Here is a 23,357-nt window from a genome sequence, read left to right on the forward strand (position 1 = left end):
AATTGTAACAACATACAAGAAGTCCTTTTGTCTACCTGAATTCCTCACAATCAAATGCCGACCGTATTATCTCCCAAGAGAACTCTCCTCGGTTATCATCACAGTCGTCTACATCCCCCCACAAGCGGATACCAAGACGGCCATCAAGGAACTTCACTGGACTTTATGCAAACTGGAAACCATATAGCCTGAGGGGCATTTATTGTAGCTGTGGATTTTAACAAAGCTAATCTGAGAACAAGGCTACCTAAATTCTAGCAGCATATCGATTGCAGTACACGAGCGAGTAACACACTCGACCACTGCTACTCTAACTTCCGCGATGCATGCAAGGCCCTCCCCCTCCCTCCTTTTGGCAAATCTGACCACGACTCTATCTTCTTGTTCCCCTCCTATAGGCAGAAACTAAAACAGGAAGTGCCCGTGCTTAGGTCTACCAACACTGGTCTGACCAATCGGATTCCACACTTCAAGATTGCTTCGATCACATGGACTGGGGTATTTTCCCAGTACTCGCTCACCGCTGACTTGGTGAGCGAGTTTATAAGGAAGTGTATAGGATATGTTGTACCCACTCTGACTATTAAAACCTTCCCTAACCAGAAACCGTGGCTTGAAGGCAGCATTCGCGCAAAACTGAAAGCACATACCACCGCATTTAATCATGGCAAGGCGACTGGAAACATGGCCGAATACAAACATTGTAGTTATTCCCTCTGTAAGGCAATCAAACAAACAAGTGTCAGTATAGAGACAAAGTGGAGTCACAATTCAACGGCTCAGACAGGAGAAGTATGTGGCAGGATCTGCAGACAATCATGGATTACAAAAGGAAAACCAGCCCTGTTGCAGACATCGACGTCTTACTCCCAGACAAATTAAACATCTTCTTTGCGCACTTTGAAGACAATACAGTGCCACGAAATGGCCCGCTACCAAAGACTGCGGGCTCTCCTTCTCTGTGGCCGATGTGAGTAAAACATTTAAATGTGTTAACCCTCGCAAGGCTGCCGGCCCAGAAGGGCATCCCCAGTCACGTCCTCAAAGCATGCGCAGACCAGCTGGCTGGTGTGTTTACGGACATATTCAATCAATCCCAATCTGCTGTCCCCACATGCTTCACGATGGCCACCATTGTTCCAGTTCCCAAGAAAGCTAAGGTTACTGAACTAAATTACTATCGCCCCATAGCACTCACTTCTGTCATCATGAAGTGCTTTGAGAGACTAGTCAAGGATCATATCACCTCCACCCCACTAGTCACCCTAGACCCACTCCAATTTGCTTACCGTCCCAATAGGTGCACAGACTATGCAATCGCCATCACACTGCACACTGAATACCTATGTAAGAATGCTGTTTATTGCCTACAGCTCAGCATTCAACACCATAGTACCCTCCAAACTCATCATTAAGCTTGAGACCCTGGGTCTCCACCCCGCCTGTGCAGCTGGGTCCTGGACTTCCTGACGGGCTGCCCCCAGGGGGTGAATGTAGGAAACAACATCTCCACTCCGCTGATCCTCAACACTGGGGCCCCACAAGGGTGAGTTCTCAGCCCTCTCCTGTACTCCCTGTTCGCCCATGACTGCATAGCCATGCACGCCTCCAACTCAATCATCAAGTTTGCTGATGACACTACAGTGGTAAGCTTGATCACCAACAACGACGAGACAGCCTACAGGGAGGAGGTGAGAGACAGAGAAGGGTAGTCAGGTAGCTCCAGAACCCTACAGAGACAGGGAAGGGTAGTCAGGTAGCTCCAGAACCCTACAGAGACAGGGAAGGTTAGTCAGGTAGCTCCAGAACCCTACAGAGACAGAGAAGGGTAGTCAGGTAGCTCCAGAACCCTACAGAGACAGGGAAGGGTAGTCAGGTAGCTCCAGAACCCTACAGAGACAGGGATTGAGAGGCAGTTAGCTCCAGAAGGTCCAGCTACATCTCTAGCCAGTCCCTGAGGATAACCTACAATACAGTACCTACTCTGTGTGTGTGCGTCTGTATCTTTGAATGCCTGTAGTCATCTCAAAGAAGAAATTACAATCAGATAAATCCATAACTGGTTACATGAATCGTAACGTGTGATATGAATTTTCTGTTTGAATCTCACCAAGCAGTCCATTATTAATATTCTGCCTCGCAGTCAATACCAATGGATTTAGGAAACTCTGAATGCATATTGTGTTTGGCCTATCATTGGTCAATGTTGAGTCCACTGTGGTACTTCTATGAGTTCTCATCAAAGCAAAGTACTGCTCAGTTTCTCTCTTTCGGTTATCAGAGTTATGGTCACCCTCCTGCCAAAACACTGCCCACAGACTTTTTGTACCCTGTTCATGCCTGCCTCATGTTGGGACTAATCATTTTCGGGAACGACTGTGTTTTCTTTTTCATGTCGTGATTAAACAAAATATTCAATGCATATTTCATAAAGAAAACGGTAATTAACATAATGAGATTTTCCGCGAGCGGAGCCCAGCTCTTGCTCCCGCCAGGGAAACATTTAGTGGATCGAGGCTCTAGTTTGAGTTCGTTTTGGTGTCACGATTTGGTCTCGGCCCTCTCTCTCTCTTCGAATGGGGACGGTGTCGTGGTTTGGCTCATTAGTCATGAATTGAGACGGCACCACATTATCACTGCATGATGGAGAGTCATTTCACACAGTCACCAAAGAATAGGCTTTAATGTGTCAATTGAGAACCATTGACTCCCAAATGTCATCCATTTTGCTCCAAAGATGTTATTTTTTTACTAAGACTGTATATGGTACATCAATGACCTTTTTCAGTCCTGCTTTTGTCTCACCAAGATGCAGTTGCAAAGCGATATGGACCATGCCAAACTAGAAAGACACAGGTATCCCACCAAATAGATTTAGTGAAGGCTGTTTGTACCTGGTGATAAATTAACACATTCAACTGCTGTTCTTTAATGAGCAAGCAGACTAGACTGGCAACACATACAGGAAACACCACACAGTGTACCTACACCTCTGACTACTACCTACTCTACAGCTGCCGTGTTGTTTTGTGCCAGAATTCATTCCCCTATAAGAGTTTCTCCCTGACCGTTTTCAGACTCAGAATGAGTGTTCATACTCTTACTACTCTTAAAAAAAGTATCTTAGATATGAGGACATTCCAATGCCACTTTGAAGAGGGTGCCCAATTAAGCACTAATGATCATGGGATGGCCCTAAGTGCAGATATTTTGTTACTTCTCGCTAGGCCTAATTGGGGCTGGTGTATTCCAATGGGGGTCGAAACAGACAGGAAACCAGTATCTTCACAATGGTGAATCATCTGTGACCTCTCATAGCTACGATTTTATCATCGCTGCAGTATCAAACAAGTGTTCATTAATTATGTATATCTACAGTAGAACATGGGGGGGGGAGAAGAGATAATTGCTGATCAGAAGAAGATTTTACTTGTCTCGTAGGAAATATGTTACATAAGAAACCTTCCATTAATGATCAGTTTGAATTCAGGTCTAAGGGAAGACCCAACTAGTTTTGTCATTGTACTAGATTGCTTTTGTCCCTTCTTATAACTGTTATATGCACCGTGCATGTGTTCATGTGCTGTTTAATGTACAGCTGACCTCTTTAGCTGAAGCATTCGCTGCAGACCCTGACCTTTACATTGTGAATAATGAGCATGATTAGTCATTACTTTTGGTAAATATGACATGTGAAGCTATAGAAGCAGATAAAAAGCCGAACACTCTATTGGACAGAGAACATTAGTTGACAAGAAGGATAACAAGAACAGCTCTTAATTTGACTTAATTTGATAATTAATGGATATTTTTGTAGGGGGTGATACAATTTTTGTTAGGGCAAATCAAGTCTGACACAAGTGGAAATTGCAAACTTTGGAAGCCTTTTTAAACCTTGAATACACTACAACTTTTCATTTCCTGCTGTGATCAAATTAAGATTCAACATCTGAATAAGAGTATGAGGTATCTAAAGTACTTCCTGGGTTCCTACCTCCTCCTTTGTAAAGCCTATTTATATTGCCTCTGCTTCTTACGGTATACATTGCCACCACCACCACCACCACCAGTTATTTGCCTCTGAGTTAAAGGCTTTGAACAACAATGACAGATAAATACAAATACAGATTTCAGCGATGCCATATGTCGTACCCAAGAGTATGTTTCATTGCAGCGCGGATACATGAATGAAAAAAAAGTTGATGGTAAATAGGCTGGGCACTTCACAGAATATGGATATTAGATGTATTCTCTTGGTGTAGTCTGAGAATACACGAAGACTAAACCAAACGTAGCCACTTTAAATGCATCCGGAGCGCATGCAAGTTGGAATCCGGGCGGCTGAAAAACGAGCGTCCTGTCAAACGCAGCTTGGTACGATTAAGCTCATCATGACAGGATAGAACTTCCAGTCACACACTACATATTTCCCCTTGTCCTCCCTCTGTTGCTGGCTTGATCCATCTCACTCAACATCGAGGTTGCAGGAAATTCACCAATGGATTATTTATAGGTATTTTGTTCTGCTGTGACGAGTCGTCGCAACAATCTGACATATGTAAATAGCTGCTAAGATATCCGTGAACGGTACTGAAGCCCTTCCCTACATAGCAGGGAATAAACCTGGGGTTTGGGGTAAATACCCATCCAACCTGAATCCGTGTTCACACTGTAGCACAGCCAGTCTAGTCACTGACGTGCTTGGTCCACAAGGTAGTGAAGCCGCTAGCTGGGATTAAAAACGGTTGCCGGGGTAAAGTTTTGAAGTAGATGGATGTTTGAGGCTTTTGGAGAAGGGGATACCCTTTAACAGTTTCCCTCTGTCTACTGCTTCAGCTGTGTTCTCCTCTCACTCTTCAACGCTGCGCTCGGGTTTACGAAGACATTTTGATAAGTATATGGCTCAACGGACAAATGTCAGAAGTGTGGAAATGAATTGTAATGTGTGTTTTCTTTTTGTTTTCCAGCACCTCTGACAGACAAGCCTCCAAAGATCCTGTTCCCCTCAGAAAGCAAACTCAGCATCCTGGAGCTGCAGTTAGGTAAGACACCAGCGGGTTTATGTTCCCAGACAAGCACTGTCTCTGTGTGCTACTTTAACCAAAGATAGGGTCACTATCAGTACCACAGTAATGTTTTACCTTAGTAGATCATTTTACAAGGGGATATTTGCATTGATTCAAGATGGGTAGGCTTTACACTCAGTTTAGCCTGCTGTGAATAGAAAGCCACCCAGTGTGGTTGTTACTGAGATTACTGGGACAACTTAAACTGATATTTCCATGTCATAGACTGACCAGGTGAATCCGGGGTATGTGCCAGGAGCACCGGTTTCAGTGTGTCAGTTTATCGTGTGTATGGTCCAGTACCTAAAGGACATCCAGCCAACTTGACACAACTGTGGGAAGTATTGAAGTCGTGTTGTATTCGGTGCATGTGACTAATAAACTTTGATTTGATTTGAGTCAACATGGGCCACTCAGTATATATCACACTACTTGAAATGAATGATGAAATTGCCAGCGATGCTTTATTTGGAAGGCGAAATCAACTTGGACACAGGGAGCACCTGAGAGCTCTGCAGCAATCCAACATGTTTAATTCCCTTTCTGAGGTGGTGACATGACCTTTATTTAACTAGGCAAGTCAGTTAAGAACAAATTCTTATTTTCGATGACAGCCTAGGAACAGTGGGTTAACTGCCTGTTCAGGGGCAGAATGACAGATTTGTACCTTGTCAGCTCAGGGGTTTGAACTTCAAACCTTCCGGTTACTAGTCCAACGCTCTAACCACTAGGCTACCCTGCTGTCTCTGAATGGCGAAAAGCATCTGATCTGGCTTACCTCAACATACAACATGGACACAGTCTGTGTTTGATCAACTGGATTATATGGGGAATGAACCCATATTAGTGTGCCTAACCAGCCGCTCATCACAGGGATACATGGGATACTTCCTGCCGCGCTGTGATTGGCCCAGAGCACAAGCAGCTGCGGAGGGAGAGAAAATGGGTCATGATGGAGGTTTCCCTTTGATGTAAATGTGTCACGGTGATGAACACAGGAGGCGGAGGTACAACGTGGCAATCAGGAAAAGAGGTGCGAGTCATTATGTGGTTTATCAGATCAAATGTTTGGGGATGGAGGGTGATTCTACGCAGTCCATTCACTGACAGTGCTTAGGCCAGAAGTTTATATGCTATACTGAGCAACTAAGGCAGCAGTCAAATCACAGATATTTAAAAAAAAAATTACTTCCCTGAATGTTTGTGCATTTTCTGCCTGAGAAAATTCACAGTGAATTCTGTAGACACCGTTGATCTCCTCTGTATCCAAACATGTTTGAACATGGAAGAGATCAGGTTTTGAACTACAGTGTATCTGGATTGGTGGGGGTCCTGTTTTCATGCTCACCCATGCTTTCATATGGTTTCCCAGTCACATATTCATAATACATGTGGGGGAGCCTGTTTGAAGTTCCAGCTATACAAAATCCTGTCACTTACTCTCATCGTCACGGTAACATGTTCATGTCACCACCTCAGAAAGGGTAGTAAGTGAGGGGGTAGAAAGTGGAGAGAGGGGTTGGAGAGGGAAGGAGAGGGGGTGGAGAGGGGAGAGAGGGGAGTGAGGGGGTGGAGAGGGGAGTGAGGGGGTAGAGAGTGGAGAGAGGGAAGAGAGGGGAGTGAGGGGGTAGAAAGTGGAGAGAGGGGTTGGAGAGGGGAGAGAGGGGAGGGTGGGAGAGGGGGTGGAGAGGGGGGGAGTGAGAGGGGAGAGAGGGTGTAGAGGGGAGGGGGTGGAGAGGGGAGAGAGGGGGTGGACGGGGAGAGAGGGGGGTAGAGGGGGTATAGAGGGGAGAGAGGGGGTGGACGGGGAGAGAGGGGGGTAGAGGGGGTATAGAGGGGAGAGAGAGGGTGCAGAGTGAAGAGAGTAGGTGGAGAGAGGAGAAAGGGGATGGAGAAGGGAGAAATATGGGGTGGAGAGGGCAGAGAGGAGAGAGAGGGGAATGTTTAATATTCATTCTCTCATTAAATATAGAAACATAAATGGCTACAGTTGACAGTTAATTAGGCGAGCACGAGAGAAGGAGGAAGAGAAGAGAGGAGGAGGGAGGGAGGGAGAAAGGGAAGAAGAGAGAGAGGAGTGAGGGAGAGAGTAGGAGTGAAGGAGGGAAGGAAGGATGATGAGAGATGGAGGAAACGAGAGGAGAGTAATGGGGGGACAGGAGAAATGACAGAAGAGACAGCAGGGAGGAAGGGAGAGGAGAGATGGAGAAAGAGGAGAAGGAATGGAGGAGGACAGGAGATGAAAAGAGAGGGAGCCGTAAACTGCAGGCCCAAATTAATCAACACCTATTTTTTCTCTTACCATTTCACAATCGATTCCCTAATAGTTATTTAATAAAAATGTGTTGTATAAATGCTTGCTGTGGCTCTGGGTGGGCAGCATTACTGTGTCTCCTCAAGGCCCGCCCAGCAGAACAAATCAGATTCATCATTGTGTCGGTGAGTCTGTTATACCATTAGATGCATTATGTTCACAGTGTAGCATTGTGGAACTATATCCTCCTTGCTAACGCACTCTAGGTGTGTTATCATGAGAGATTGGTCAGCAGAGGTAATGGTGAACCTGTATTGACCTTTGGCAGCCTAAAGAAGTGATGACATGTTTGCCTGCTAATGTAAATAACATCTCACTCTGTCTAAAAGTAGACCAAACAAAAAGTCATGTGTTTCACCTTGGTCCTGATCTGGTGTCTGTATTTTCCCAAGGATGGATGTTTCATAATGCTTTTATCATAATGCTCTTAATGTAGTCAGTGAGTACAACACTGTACAGTACCTTCTATCCAAAGAGAATAGTGGTGACTCAGAGACCCCATTTAGGAGCACTCCCCCACCACCACCCCTTCATAAAGAGCAGCACCCTCCGTCCCCCACCCCCACCCCTTCATAAAGAGCAGCACCCTCCCACTCCCCCACCCCCACCCCTTCATAAAGAGCAGCACCTTCCATCCACACCCCCACCCCTTCATAAAAGCAGCACCCTCCCTCCCCCTCCCCCACCCCTTCATAAAGAGCGGCACCCTCCCTCCCCCACCCCCACCCCTTCATAAAGAGAAGCACCCTCCCTCCCCCTCCCCACCCCTTCATAAAGAGCAGCACCCTCCGTCCCCCACCCCCACCCCTTCATAAAGAGCAGCACCCTCCGTCCCCCACCCCCACCCCTTCATAAAGAGCAGCACCCTCCCTCCCCCTCCCCCACCCCTTCATAAAGAGCAGCACCCACCCTCCCCCTCCTCCACCCCTTCACTGATTCCAAGATGGCATAGCAGTTCAGACGTCTTTTGTCCTCGTCTTGTCGTGTCCCGTATATATATATATTTACAACTTTTTTCACATACATTTTTTTATTTTCCATCAACTCATCTTCAAAACATTCTCCTGCAACCCGCCTCACCAATTTATATTTATAAAAAGTATTATCTACCTCAAATCTGTAATCCTCCAAGAAGCTAGCCAGAAACTCCAAGAAGCTAGCCAGAAGCTAGCCAGGAGCTAGCCAGAAGCTAATCCAGAAGCTAGTTCAGAAGCTAGTTCAGAAGCTAGTTAGCTTCTTTACTGGCAAATCGTTAGTATTCAGCTAACCACGGTTTGTGGTCATCAGTTATCCTTTAGCTCGAAAATCTATCGCCAGTTTTGTACTGTGCAGTGCAGCGCGGCTCGGAACGGAACATACCGGACCAATTTTTCTCTCCATGTCCCTGGATTTCAACCGCTAACTCAGGACATTCATACCTGGATCTCACAGCTAGCTAGCTGCTATCCGTGTGACTATCGGCTTTCGTCGATTCCGGAGCAAACATCAATTATTTCGGAACTAGCCAGCTCCGTCAATCACTCCTGAGTTCCATCAATCACTCCTGGGCTGCAGTCACCTATCCGGACCCGTTTTACTGCCTACGCGGAGCCCCACCTGGCCTTCACAACTGGACTGCCGACGTTATCTACCCGAAGGAGTTATCTGGCTGGCTCCTCCGTCGCGACGTTACCTGAACGCCCATCTGCGGCCTGCTAACCGTTAGCTGTCTTATCGGCTGCTATCTGAATAGACAATCGGACAATTTACTTATTTATTTTTATTATTATTATTATGTTTTCTTCTTGGGCCTCTATAACTATATCTATTGTTTTTATTTTTGTTGTTGTTTGTGTGTGATTTGGATTAATCCCCTCTACCACACGGAACCCCACTAATCTACTGACCGAACGCAAGAGGTGGCTAATAACAGACCTCCATCCTATGCTAGCTTGCTACCGATGGCCTGGCTGGCTGTCTAAATCGCCGTGACCCCCAACCAACCTCTCCACTCACCGGACCCTTTTGATCACTCGACTAAGCATGCCTCTCCTTAATGTCAATATGCCTTGTCCATTGCTGTTCTGGATAGTGTTTATTGGCTTATTTCACTGTAGAGCCTCTAGTCCTGCTCACTATACCTTATCCAACCTATTAGTTCCACCACCCACACATGCAATGACATCTCCTGGTTTCAATGATGTTTCTAGAGACAATATCTCTCTCTTCATCACTCAATACCTAGGTTTACCTCCAATGTATTCACATCCTACCATACCTTTGTCTGTACATTATACCTTGATGCTATTTTATCGCCCCCAGAAACCTCCTTTTACTCTCGGTTCCAGACGTTCTAGACGACCAATTCTTATTGCTTTTAGCCGCACCCTTATTCTACTCCTCCTCTGTTCCTCTGGCGACGTAGAGGTAAATCCAGGCCCTGCAGTGCCTAGCTCCACTCCTATTCCCCAGGCGCTCTCTTTTGACGACTTCTGTAACCGTAATAGCCTTGGTTTCATGCATGTTAACATTAGAAGCCTCCTCCCTACCATACCATACCTTCTCTGCTATGCAATCTGGTTTCAGAGCTGGTCATGGGTGCACCTCAGCCACGCTCAAGGTCCTAAACGATATCTTAACCGCCATCGATAAGAAACATTACTGTGCAGTCGTATTCATTGATCTGGCCAAGGCTTTCGACTCTGTCAATCACCACGTCCTCATCGGCAGACTCGACAGCCTTGGTTTCTCAAATGATTGCCTCGCCTGGTTCACCAACTACTTCTCTGATAGAGTTCAGTGTGTCAAATCGGAGGGTCTGCTGTCCGGACCTCTGGCAGTCTCTATGGGGGTGCCACAGGGTTCAATTCTTGGACCGACTCTCTTCTCTGTATACATCAATGAGGTCGCTCTTGCTGCTGGTGAGTCTCTGATCCACCTCTACGCAGACGACACCATTCTGTATACTTCTGGCCCTTCTTTGGACACTGTGTTAACAACCCTCCAGGCAAGCTTCAATGCCATACAACTCTCTTTCCGTGGCCTCCAATTGCTCTTAAATACAAGTAAAACTAAATGCATGCTCTTCAACCGATCTCTACCTGCACCTACCCGCCTGTCCAACATCACTACTCTGGACGGCTCTGACTTAGAATACGTGGACAACTACAAATACTTAGGTGTCTGGTTAGACTGTAAACTCTCCTTCCAGACCCATATCAAACATCTCCAATCCAAAGTTAAATCTAGAATTGGCTTCCTATTTCACAACAAAGCATCCTTCACTCATGCTGCCAAACATACCCTTGTAAAACTGACCATCCTACCAATCCTCGACTTTTGCGATGTCATTTACAAAATAGCCTCCAATACCCTACTCAACAAATTGGATGCAGTCTATCACAGTGCAATCCGTTTTGTCACCAAAGCCCCATATACTACCCACTATTGCGACTTGTACGCTCTCGTTGGCTGGCCCTCGCTTCATACTCGTCGCCAAACCCACTGGCTCCATGTCATCTACTAGGTATCTGCTAGGTAAAGTCACATTCTTCCATTGCAAATCTACCATTCCAGTGTTTTTTTTTTGCTATATTGTATTTACTTTGCCACCATGGCCTTTTTTTGCCTTTACCTCCCTTCTCACCTCATTTGCTCACATCGTATATAGACTTGTTTATACTGTATTATTGACTGTATGTTTGTTTTATTCCATGTGTAACTCTGTGTCGTTGTATCTGTCGAACTGCTTTGCTTTATCTTGGCCAGGTCGCAATTGTAAATGAGAACTTGTTTTCAACTTGCCTACCTGGTTAAATAAAGGTTAAATAAAAAAATAAAGAGCAGCACCCTCCCTCCCCCTCCCCCACCCCTTCATAAAGAGTAGCAACCTCCCTCTCGCCCAACCCTTCATAAAGAGCAGCATCCTCCCCCTCCCCCAACCCTTCATAAAGAGCAGCACCCTACCTCCCCCTCCCCCACCCTTTCATAAAGAGGAGCACCCTCCCACTCCCCCACCCCTTCATAAAGAGGAGCACCCTCCCACTCCCCCTCCCCCACCCCTTCATAAAGAGGAGCACCCTCCCACTCCCCCACCCCCACCCCTTCATAAAGAGGAGCATCCTCCCACTCCCCCACCCCCAACCCTTCATAAAGAGGAGCACCCTCCCACTCCCCCACCCCTTCATAAAGAGGAGCACCCTCCCACTCCCCCACCCCTTCATAAAGAGGAGCACCCTCCCACTCCCCCAACCCTTCATAAAGAGGAGCACCCTCCCACTCCCCCACCCCTTCTTAAAGAGGGAAACAGTAATTCCCTCTGCTAAAGTTTGCACAATGCCTCATTGAATGTAATGGTAAACGATTGCCGGTTTTACTGTCCTCCAAACCCAGCAGATGTGATCACTCTTGTAGAAAATAATTAGTCTTGCATTATTACGGTGGCTGGACTGGCGCCCATCAGCACACAAGGGCAATAAGGATCTCATCCTTCACCTCCATCCCCCATCTTCTCCCCCTCCTCTCCTTTTTTACCACCATCCCCTCATCTCTTCCCTCCTTCTCTCCTCCTTCACCTCCATCCCCCACCCCCCCTCCTCTCCTCCTTCACCTCCATCCCCCATCTCCTCCCCCTCCTCTTTCACCAACATCCCCCGACTCCTCCCCCTCCTCTCCTCCTTTACCACCATCCCCCATCTCCTCCTCCTCCTCTCCTCCTTTTTCTCCATACCCCATCTCCTCCCCTTCCTCTCCTCCTTAATCTCCATCCCCCCATGTCATCCCCCTCCTCTCCTCCTTAATCTCCATCCCCCATCTCCTCCTCCTCCTCTCCTCCTTTTTCTCCATACCCCATCTCCTCCCCTTCCTCTCCTCCTTAATCTCCATCCCCCCATGTCCTCCCCCTCCTCTCCTTCTTCATCACCTTATCCCCCATCTCCTCCCCCCTCTATCCTCCTTCACCAACATGCCCCCATATCCTGCCCCTCCTCTCCTCCTTCACCACCATCACCTCATCTCCTCCCCCCTTCTCTCCTCCTTCTCCACATTGCCCCCATCTCCCCCTTCTCTTCTCATTCCCCACCATCCCCCCATCTTTCCCCTATCCTCTCTTCCTTCCCCACCATCCCCCCATCTTTCCCCTATCCTCTCTCTTCCTTCCCCACCATCCCCACATCTTTCCCCTATCCTCTCTTCCTTCCCCACCATCCCCCCATCTTTCCCCTATCCTCTCTTCCTTCCCCACCATCCCCCCATCTTTCCCCTATCCTCTCTTCCTTCCCCACCATCCCCCCATCTTTCCCCTATCCTCTCTTCCTTCCCCACCATCCCCCCATCTTTCCTCCCTCCTCTCTCCCTTCCCCACCATCCCCCCATCTCCTCCCCCCTTCTCTCTGCTCCCTCAGTGTAAGATAGGAAGGTCTCCTCAGAGCTAACAATGCATCCTCTGCTGGGTCAGTGACAGAGAGAGAAGTTAGCTTGCCTCAGACACACACACACACAGCTGGTCATTTCTAAATGATGTTGGTCCTTTGTGGAGCTGACTGGGTGGGTGACATCCTCTGGCCTCATTGTCCTCTACCAGGCTGACATTTCATCTGAGTCTAATGGAATTGAGGCCTGTGTCAGTCAGACCAGAACAAACAGTGACCACTCAACCAGGCCAGCTGTGTTGCCTGTGTGTTGGTCTCCCAAATGGCACCCTATTCCCATTGTAGTGCACTACTTTAGACCAGAGCCACTCCACTCTCTCTAAGCACTGGTCAAAAAGAGTCCACTGTAGAAGGACTAGGGTGTCATTTGGGAGACCAACACACAGGCAACACAGCTGGCCTGGTTGAGTGGTCGCTGTGTGTTCTGGTCTGACTGACACAGGCCTCACTTCCATCAAAAAGGAGAAAAAGGAGGAGAGGAAGGGGAGGAGATGGGGTGTCATTTGGCCTAGCAAAATGTCATTGAAAAGACGGCTATGCCCGACAGTCTACGTTCAGTTTTGAAAGTTGAAAATACATATTTTTCATGTCATTTAGGTTTGGATGGAACTTCACATTTTTTCAATGTAATTGCAGGCTATACATATAGACGCAGTATAGAAAATTGGTCTATGAACAATTTTATTAACAATCGTACATCACTTCAGTATTTACACACAGTATTTATTTACATCATTCACGGACTAATTGTCTATATTCCACTACTGAAGAAGCATGACTCTAATAATCTTATTTCATATTTTGAGTATCCAGCTTGACAAAAGATACATGTTGCAATATTTCGTGCCTCAATATTAAGTGAATTAATGGTGCAACCAACTGATTTATTTTTTTACAATTATATTGTGTACAAACAATGGAGTATTGCATCCTATTCTTACTCTTTTAATCAATGGCATCAACATCCTGCAAAACCAATTAACCCAATCAACCGACCAATCAACCGACCAATCAACCGACCAATCAACCGACCAATCAACCGGATCTTGCAAAACAAATGAACAAATATATGCAAAAGCAACACATATCTTGGTCCATGTTAGTATGAAATACAGTATAAATTCAGTATGTATCTTCCACTATGTCAAAAGTGTGCATGGTATGTAAGTTTAGTATCACTTTGTATTAGGTTTGGATGCAGGAAAGTCACATTGTGCTCGCATTACGTTCAGATCTGCCATGATGGGCATTGAATTTGAGGTAGTCTCAACGCAAATCAGGCATAAGCAATGTAAAGGGATGGGGTAATTTGGGGGCGTGGCTTTCTGATATTTATTCATTTATATTTTTGGGCCTCACACACGCTACGCTGCTGTCTAGGTGGACCTGCATCCCTCCCAGCATGCATTACAGCAGCTCCGTCAGGGGGAAGGACATTAGGGTCGTGATCATTACAAACAGAAGAAAATGGCGGCACTACACATCAACCAAATGTGTAGAAGCACTGTGGCTATGAAAAACTCCCTAGAAAGGCAGGAACCTAGGAAGAAACCTAGAGAGGAACCAGGCTCTGAGGGGTGGCCAGTCCTCTTCTGGCTATGCCGGGTGGAGATTATAACAGTACATGGCCAAGATGTTCAAATGTTCATAGATGACCAGCGGGGTCAAATAATAATAATCACAGTGGTTGTCGAGGATGCAACAGGTCAGCACCTCAGGAGTAAATGTCAGTTGGCTTTTCATAACCGATCATTCAGAGTTAGAGACAGCAGGTGCGGTAGAGAGAGAGTCTAAAACAGCAGGTCCGGGACAAAGTAGCACGTTGGTGAACAGGTCAGTGTTCCATAGCCGCAGGCAGAACAGTTGAAACTGGAGCAGCAGCACGGCCAGGTGGACTGGGGACAGCAAGGAGTCATCAGGCCAGGTAGTCCTGAGGCATGGTCCTCTGGCTCAGGTCCTCCGGGAGAAGAGAAGGAGAAAGAGAACGAGAGAGAGAGAAAGGGAGAAAGACTTAAATTAAATTGCGCAACAGCTTTTTAAAAAAGTTTTGAGAGGAATGGAGAGAGAGAGAGGTTTTATTACTGCCACTTTTAGTGAGTTTGGTACACATCCGGTGGATAGGAAGCCGTTTATTATGTTCAACATAGGAGGGCCAAGCACAGGAAGCAGCTCTTTCAGTAGTTTAGTTAGAATAGGGTCCAGTATGCAGTTTGAAGGTTTAGAGGCCATTACTATTTTCCTCAATGTGTCAAGAGTTATAGTATTAAACAACTTGAATGTCTGGTTTGGAGAAATACGCAGATTTAAAGAGGAGCCCGTAATTTGTCCGTAATTTGCTTTCTAATGATCATGATCTTTCCGTCAAAGAAGTTCATGAATTGTTCACTGCTGAAATGAAAGCCATCCTCTCTTGGTGAATGCTGCTTTTTAGTTAGCTTTGCGATAGTATCAAAAATACATTTTGGATTGTTCTTATTCTCCTCAATTAAGTTGGTAAATAGGATGATCGAGCAGCAGTGAGGGCTCCTCAAGGTACTGTCATTCCAAGCTAGTCAGAAGACTTCCAGTTTGGTGTAGCGCCATTTCCGTTCCAATTTTCTGGAAGCTTGCTTCAGGGCTCGTGTATTTTCTGGATACCAGGGAGCTAGTTTCTTATGACAACATTTTTTTAGGGGTGTGACTGCACCTAGGGTATTACGCAAGGTTAAATTTAGTTCCTCAGTTAGGTGGTTAACCGATTGTTGCCTTCTGACGTCCTTGGGTACAAAATGCACATTGTCGTTTTCGGTAGAAAAATGTTTTCCATTTCTCAAATGAACACAACAGAATAATCCTCACCTGTATAAGTAGTGGTCTCTCCCTGTCTGGAGCCAGGTAGCCCAGAATAATCCTCACCTGTATAAGTAGTGGTCTCTCCCTGTCCTGAGCCAGGTAGCCCAGAAGAATGCTATCTGCCACACCATGTCTGAGCGCGTGCAGTAGGAGAACACACCCTCTGCCACACCATGTCTGAGCGCGTGCAGGTGGAAAACACACCCTCTGCCACACCATGTCTGAGCGCGTGCAGGAAGAGAACACACCCTCTGCCACACCATGTCTGAGGGCGTGCAGGAGGAGAACACACCCTCTGCCACACCATGTCTGAGGGCGTGCAGGAGGAGAACACACCCTCTGCCGCACCATGTCTGAGGACGTGCAGGAGGAGAAGCGAGGGGCCAGCCCCTCAAACACTAACCCTACAGAAAGAGACACATAATTATGTAACTCTCCTGATGAATGGAAAAGTTCAGGAGGAACACCATGTTGAATACTGCCTTTCTAACCACTGTGACCCTGAACACAGGCTTTCCTCAGTGCATGGGCCACAAAAGTCAGCGAGCAGTCTATTCCCTCTGGTAACAACACAGTGTATTGACAGTGAGTGACGCACATAGTACATGTTCGATGTAGACAGTTTAAGTTAAAACAGACCTAAATAGGCCTTTAATCAGAATGCACTCTACTGCGTTAAATAATTACTATCGTCTGCATTATATCAATTTGACATACAAACAGATGGATGGAGATACAAACCTCTCAGAGCCTGACAGATTCTCTCCAGCACAGTCTAAGGGTGTTTATAAAAGCCAATTAAAAGCTTAGTCCCCCCAATAATCAAACAAGTATAATGGCAAAGTTAAGAGCTTGTCAGTGATATATAACCGAATGGAAGAGATTTTCCTCCTTATGAACATGTTTGGTTCTGGTATCGTATCGTAACCCATGTATCTAGGGCGTGCAGATTGCGCTGAAAGGGAACAATATACCCCTAGGGGATGTATAGCGCTTTGGAATGAAAATCCTTCAAATGTTTCATTTTATGTTTTAACAACTATGTAAAAAAAAACAACTGTTACAACATGGTTATGGGCGTAAAAAGAAGACACCTGTACCATGTCAGATGAAATGTATTCCATCTTGAGGTTGCATCCCAATATTACACTTTATATACATCACAGAAGACTGAAATATAACAAAACTGTTTGACATAGAAACACCAGATTTTCGGCGGGTTTTGAAATTAGTTATGAAATTATGAAAAATATGAATAACATTCCACCCATGAGGTCATTTGACTGCAGGAAAAGGCTACCAGTTATACCACTGCCTTGACAATAATATCATTCGCTAACTATTACAGTTGTCACTCATCAATTAAGTGAAGTTTGTTAAGGAGAATGCACAACTCCCTCATCTTTGAACTGCATTTGCCAGACACACACACAGACACACACACACACACACACACACACACACAAGAGAGAGCCAAGGAGAAGCAAAAGCGGGAGGGGCAGAGAGGAGGGTGAAGGTTTCAGTTAAATTTGGGAGGCTGATTGTACAGATTGACAAGATAATACAAACGGTGCAGTAAGGGCAATTGCTGTGATCTTATTACCTCCACACCGGCAGTCATCGTGTGGTTTTCCATTGCGAAATGCCATCAAAAACCACATCCAACACTTGTCACCAAAACAGTATTCTGCTTTCACAACTCACCTCACTGTGATTGATCAATTTGAAGAAAGAAGTTCACCAACAGGTTGAAACTGAGTGGAAACATGGTTGTTGTGGATGTTGTTTCAAAGCCTAACAACGAAATGGACAGAGCTTTGAGTGTGGACTGTATTATTATGCATACTGGATGGACTGGTTACATCATGCTACACTCCAAACGTTCTATCCATGAGTCTGGGAGAGAATATATAGGCCAAGGAAATGCTATTGGTTCATTGATTGTGCAGGGCGGCTTACAGAGTTAACCTCCAAGTATAGTGAATTTGTATTTGATTTTGAATAGCCTAGTAATAGGGATTTTTTGTTATATTTTCCTAATGAATAGGCAGACATATTACCTTTAGCTACAGGATATCTCACCATCATGCTTTTCCATCTCCTCTCCTCTCTCCTTTCCTTTCTTGAGAGAGATGGGCTGTCAACAGTTTAATGAAATATGTTTTGTTGTGAAAAGATGTTACTATTGATGTTCCCGAACAGATTTCACCAGGTTTCCCAAATTAAGCACTGTGTAGCAGTAGGAACAGGGTTGGAGAGCCCATGGCATACAGAGTTTGGGTGGAATATCACCTGTCGCGCAGAAAGAGGCTGCATTCTCCTCAAACAGTGGTTGATGTGTGGGGTGAAATAACCCGAGCAGCCTATCTGGCATTCGCTATTGAAGTGCATATGGAGGACATGTCATTTTCCCCTGCTCCTGTTCCTCGGGCCATTCTAAATCAAAACAAATTTGACATATTAGTAAAGACAAGATTCAATTCAGAATAGTCTGATGTGTGAAAATTTGATCACTTGATGAGAGAACAGCGTGTGCAGCCGAGTCAAGGAACAGAGCGAAAGCTTTTTTTGTGACTTTCTCAAATCATCAATAACCTATAGTCGCCTCACGCAGTTTTGATTTCTAAGACAGAAGGTTTGTATCAATCACAACTAAAATGGCCAAATAACTCATTTAGCCTCTAGGACATGTTTCAAATGATCTCTTTTACGCTCGTCATAGCAGAACATAAAAAAAACTAAAAACATTTTAGAAATACTTTATTGTGTATATTTCCATAAAGCCACCATCATTTACTCAATATAGGCTATGCAATATCTGATTATTTTCGTATATCTCATGTTTTCAATGAGTACAGCAAGCTATCGGTCAGGCTGATCTTCCACTAAATTTGGACCAAAATGGACTAAACATAGCCCAATTTGGGATTGCTATTTTTGAGCAAAATAACGGTCATAATTGATAAGTGATTCCCCTCTGACATCGTCGTACGTAGCTAATGAGAAGGTACATGCCGATGGGCCGGTCGGGGTGTGAGTCACTCACTGAGTAGCAACCTCCTCTAGCTCTGGCACTCTCTCTGTCTTTATCTCTCTCTCTCTCTCTCTCTTTCTCTCTTTCCTCCCTTCTCTATCTCTCGTTTCCATGTGAATTCTCAACCTGAGAGCTGTAAACACACCAGTCAACCTACTGCAGTTCAAATAGAGACAGAATAGTAGACTCTCTCACAAGTAGGCCACCATCATAGAGTTGGGAAAGACGATCATCCCTTCTCGTTTAAGAACAGATCATATTTGTATCAACACTCTCCATACAGTTACTTCAAAGTTCATTGTTCCAGTATCCCTTTGCTCTTCTTTCCAAGTCTTTTTCAGGTCGATGTGGTAAATGACAATGTTCTGAAATGACTCAGGTACCATTTACATGGATGAGTATTGGACATTGATGACTGGGTTGCTATGTGGGAAAGGTGTACAGAGGTCAGAGAGACAAGTTTTAGATGAGGGAGAAGATGGTGCAAAAACCAGAGGGTAGAGGACAGGAATGACCAATACCAAGAATCCATCACATCCCGCCTCTTCTCTGGATCATGATTATCATGATGTAACGGGGTCAAAAAGTCATCGGGATTCGCACAAAGAATCATAGATTGTTTCCAGTAATTGGAGATCATGGGTTGACACCCAGCCTCAGTCTTATTCCACACTCTTTCTCTGGCATGTCATCACATACATGGAAACACTATAGTCAGAGTAAGCAAGGCCCAGGATGGAATGAATTTTGCTTTGTCCGACATGTTGTGTCTATCCTTCAGCAGAACCAGTGCATTATGTGACCACTCCATCAAGAGTACATCTGGTGAACTTCAGGGAATAAAAAGGACCTCTACTGTCCTTTTGACTTTTTTAACACCTGTACTGTTCAGTGTCCTTTTCAAAGGCATTGCCTCCAGTGAGTTACCTATGAAAGCCTTTCCTGTGCATATCATACTATATAAATGCCACCAGCTAGGGTTTGTAATATTTCCCATCCCCACTCCTTTCGCTCAGTCCTAGATAGTTCTATTACTGATGAAGACAGTACTTTGAATTAAAGCATGTCTTAGAACAGCAGTACTGGGAAGCTCCTGTGAAACTGCGATGGTGGCGGTAAGGAACTCTGCCATTTTCACAGTCGAATGCCCGTCTCTTCCTCATCTCTGCCAGGCAGCGCACTGCACTGCAGCTGACTGCCTCTCCCTCTCTCTTCATCTCTCTCTCTCCCTCTTTCTTCCTCTCTCCTTCTTTCTAAATGTCACAGTGGCATCCGAGCTCCGCGCAATGCCAAGAGTTCAGAGCTCCCAGATCAATATTACATCATTTCTCTCAATTAGGACATATTTATTCCCCTCAAGTTATTGTATGTCTGAGTGGATTCCATCTGCATTCCGGACACGTCTCCAGAGAGATCCAACAACAGCCACAGTCGCTAGGGGAGATGGAGGGGGAGAAAGAAACCATTTAAGATTCAGACTGTGGGTGAAATATGATGGTGTCTTACCTTGGGTTATTACAGATGAAAGTGGGATGTAAGAGAAGGAACACTGTCCCAAATGGTTAATATTATGCCCTGCAGGACTACCAACATTAATCCTGTCTGTCATTTTAGGGTAGTGGGGAAAAGTGGGAGGGGTATTCTAATTAGAGGGTGAACTTTACCTCCTACTGGGGATTTACATAAGGATCTTAATTAGGTTGATAGATCCTGGCCATACTGGAACTCATCTCCAGCAGACTAAATGAGAATAATTGCATTGAACTCCCATCATAGAACTGTCTAAGATATATGCAATACTGTGATTTACCTGTTCAAACTGGTTCCTTGTGTTCTGAGAATGTTCTGCCATTGGGTGTAGCTAGAACTACTCTGACTTTATCAGGAGGTGTAGCTAGAACTACTCTGACTTTATCAGGAGGTGTATCTAGAACTACTCTGACTTTATCAGGAGGTGTAGCTAGAACTACTCTGACTTTATCAGGAGGTGTAGCTAGAACTACTCTGACTTTATCAGGAGGTGTATCTAGAACTACTCTGACTTTATCAGGAGGTGTATCTAGAACTACTCTGACTTTATCAGGAGGTGTAGCTAGAACTACTCTGACTTTACCAGGAGGTGTAGCTAGAACTACTCTGACTTTACCAGGAGGTGTAGCTAGAACTACTCTGACTTTATCAGGAGGTGTAGCTAGAACTACTCTGACTTTATCAGGAGGTGTAGCTAGAACTACTCTGACTTTATCAGGAGGTGTATCTAGAACTACTCTGACTTTATCAGGAGGTGTATCTAGAACTACTCTGACTTTATCAGGAGGTGTATCTAGAATGACTCTGACTTTATCAGGAGGTGTATCTAGAACTACTCTGACTTTACCAGGAGGTGTAGCTAGAACTACTCTGACTTTACCAGGAGGTGTAGCTAGAACTACTCTGACTTTATCATGAGGTGTAGCTAAACGTTCTCTGACTTTATCAGGAGGTGTAGCTAGAACTACTCTGACTTTATCAGGAGGTGTATCTAGAACTACTCTGACTTTATCAGGAGGTGTAGCTAGAACTACTCTGACTTTATCAGGAGGTGTATCTAGAACTACTCTGACTTTATCAGGAGGTGTAGCTAGAACTACTCTGACTTTATCAGGAGGTGTATCTAGAACTACTCTGACTTTATCAGGAGGTGTAGCTAGAACTACTCTGACTTTATCAGGAGGTGTAGCTAGACCTACTCTGACTTTATCATGAGGTGTAGCTAAACGTTCTCTGACTTTGTCAGGAGGTGTAGCTAGAACTACTCTGACTTTACCAGGAGGTGTATCTAGAACTACTCTGACTTTATCAGGAGGTGTATCTAGAACTACTCTGACTTTATCAGGAGGTGTATCTAGAACTACTCTGACTTTATCAGGAGGTGTATCTAGAACTACTCTGACTTTATCAGGAGGTGTATCTAGAACTACTCTGACTTTATCATGAGGTGTATCTAGAACTACTCTGACTTTATCAGGCGGTGTATTTAGAACTACTCTGACTTTATCAGGCGGTGTAGCTAGAACTTCTCTGACTTTATCAATAGAACTTCTCTGACTTTATCAGGCGGTGTAGCTAGAATTTCTCTGGCTTTATCAGGCGGTGTAGCTAGAATTTCTCTGGCTTTATCAGGCGGTGTAGCTAGAATTTCTCTGGCTTTATACTCCAGGAATTCCCACCACCTACAATTACCTCCAGTTGAGCTGGTTTAATACGTCTTGCATTACTGTTCAATAACCTAAAACTGTTCAAGTTAGTACACACCACACCAGTTAGTATGAACAATGGTTAGGCTTATAAATGATGGTTAAAGGAATCACATCCACAGGGTCGTTTCCTCATTATTTCCAGAGCTTCCACTTTCTGCTATACGTCCTTCTGTTTCTATCAGCTCTCCTCTGTTACCCTGAAGCTCTGTAATTAGCTTGTGCTCAGCGCCTTCGGTGACTCAGACAGTACAGACACCACCGTTGCTTTGTACTGTAGCTGGCTGGCTGGCTGGCTACCTGTCCTGCTACCACTACCCCAGTCCAACCGTTAGTCATCCACCCAGAGGCTCTCGTCCACTTATAGAACTGCAGCATGGATGCCAGGGATACAGTATGTATGGCATAGCAGATGTTTTTATCCTAAGCTAAGTAGATCCTAGTAGAGCGTATTTTGTTAGTATGACCCCAGCGGGAATCGAACCCACGACCCTGGCGTTGCTAGCACCACTCATTCTGAGTCTTACTGTGTAATGTCCCTGGTGTTATACAGCTTTTAGTGTTGAGGTTCCAGTCGGGTACTATGCTGTAGTTCCCTGTGGATTGGATTAGCCCTGCTTAACCCCAGTCTAACACTCACCTTGTCTCTCTGGGAGTCACAACTCCCAGAGAAGCAGGAAGAGATTAAATGACAGAGTGGTATCTCTCAACCTCAGCTGTAGTAAATAGTGAGAGGTATTTTGGGTGGTCCTTGTGGGTATAGCTTGAAATAACCACCAAAAAAAGATCATACATTCTATTTGTTTTTCTGTATCTTTCATCTTTTGGATTGTTGTAGTTGTGTAGTTTGAGGTAAATATTGGAAGTTTGGACCGTGTACTGAAATAAACTTCACATGGCATGAAAGCTGAGCCTGGGCCAACGCAGGAGAAAACCCGAAATGAGAAAAGGACAAGGAATGACAAGGAAATGACAGCCTCCTCAGAACCTGAACTTAGGAAGGCTGCGCTAACGTTTGGCTTTGAAAGCTGCTCCACTTCTGACTGCTTTACATAACTAAAACTAATCCAAACTATCACCGGCGATAAATAGACACAGCAAACTTTTCCTTGTTCTTCCCCCCCCCCTAACTGCATCCATCTTAATTTTGGAAGTTCAGAAGAGTTAATTCAGCAAAGTTGCCAGTTAGTGATGCCAAGGTAACTTTGGTGCCCAGGGCTTGACCTTGGCTTGGTGTGTCCTGTGTCATGGTGTTGGTCAAACAGAGGGGGGAGGGGGGGGGGGGCAGTTTAGCGGTCACGGCTCTGTGAATTCAGAGCCAAAGCCATACGGTGCATATGTGGTGGGGAGGGACGGTGGACAGAGCAGAGAGCTGTGATGCTGGGCCAGAGAGCTGGAGGGTTGGGAGGGCAGGAGAGAGGAAAGGAGGAGGACGAGGAGAGGAGAGGAGGGTCTGTGGTGATGCTG

The 23,357-nt window shown here is 45.3% G+C and overlaps 1 protein-coding gene across 2 annotated transcripts in view; it reads left to right on the forward strand.

Moving 5' to 3' along the window:
* The window catches only part of LOC139372447 (interleukin-1 receptor accessory protein-like 1), a 364,639-nt gene that overhangs the window by 200,504 nt on the left and 140,778 nt on the right, over positions 1-23,357 (forward strand). For both annotated transcript variants that reach the window (XM_071112164.1, XM_071112165.1), the window contains exon 6: positions 4,968-5,042. In XM_071112164.1, the coding sequence (XP_070968265.1) occupies positions 4,968-5,042 (75 nt within the window). The remainder of the gene's footprint in view (positions 1-4,967; positions 5,043-23,357) is intronic.

Source organism: Oncorhynchus clarkii, chromosome 18, assembly GCF_045791955.1.
Source record: "Oncorhynchus clarkii lewisi isolate Uvic-CL-2024 chromosome 18, UVic_Ocla_1.0, whole genome shotgun sequence".
In the NCBI taxonomy this organism is placed as follows: Eukaryota; Metazoa; Chordata; class Actinopteri; order Salmoniformes; family Salmonidae; genus Oncorhynchus; species Oncorhynchus clarkii.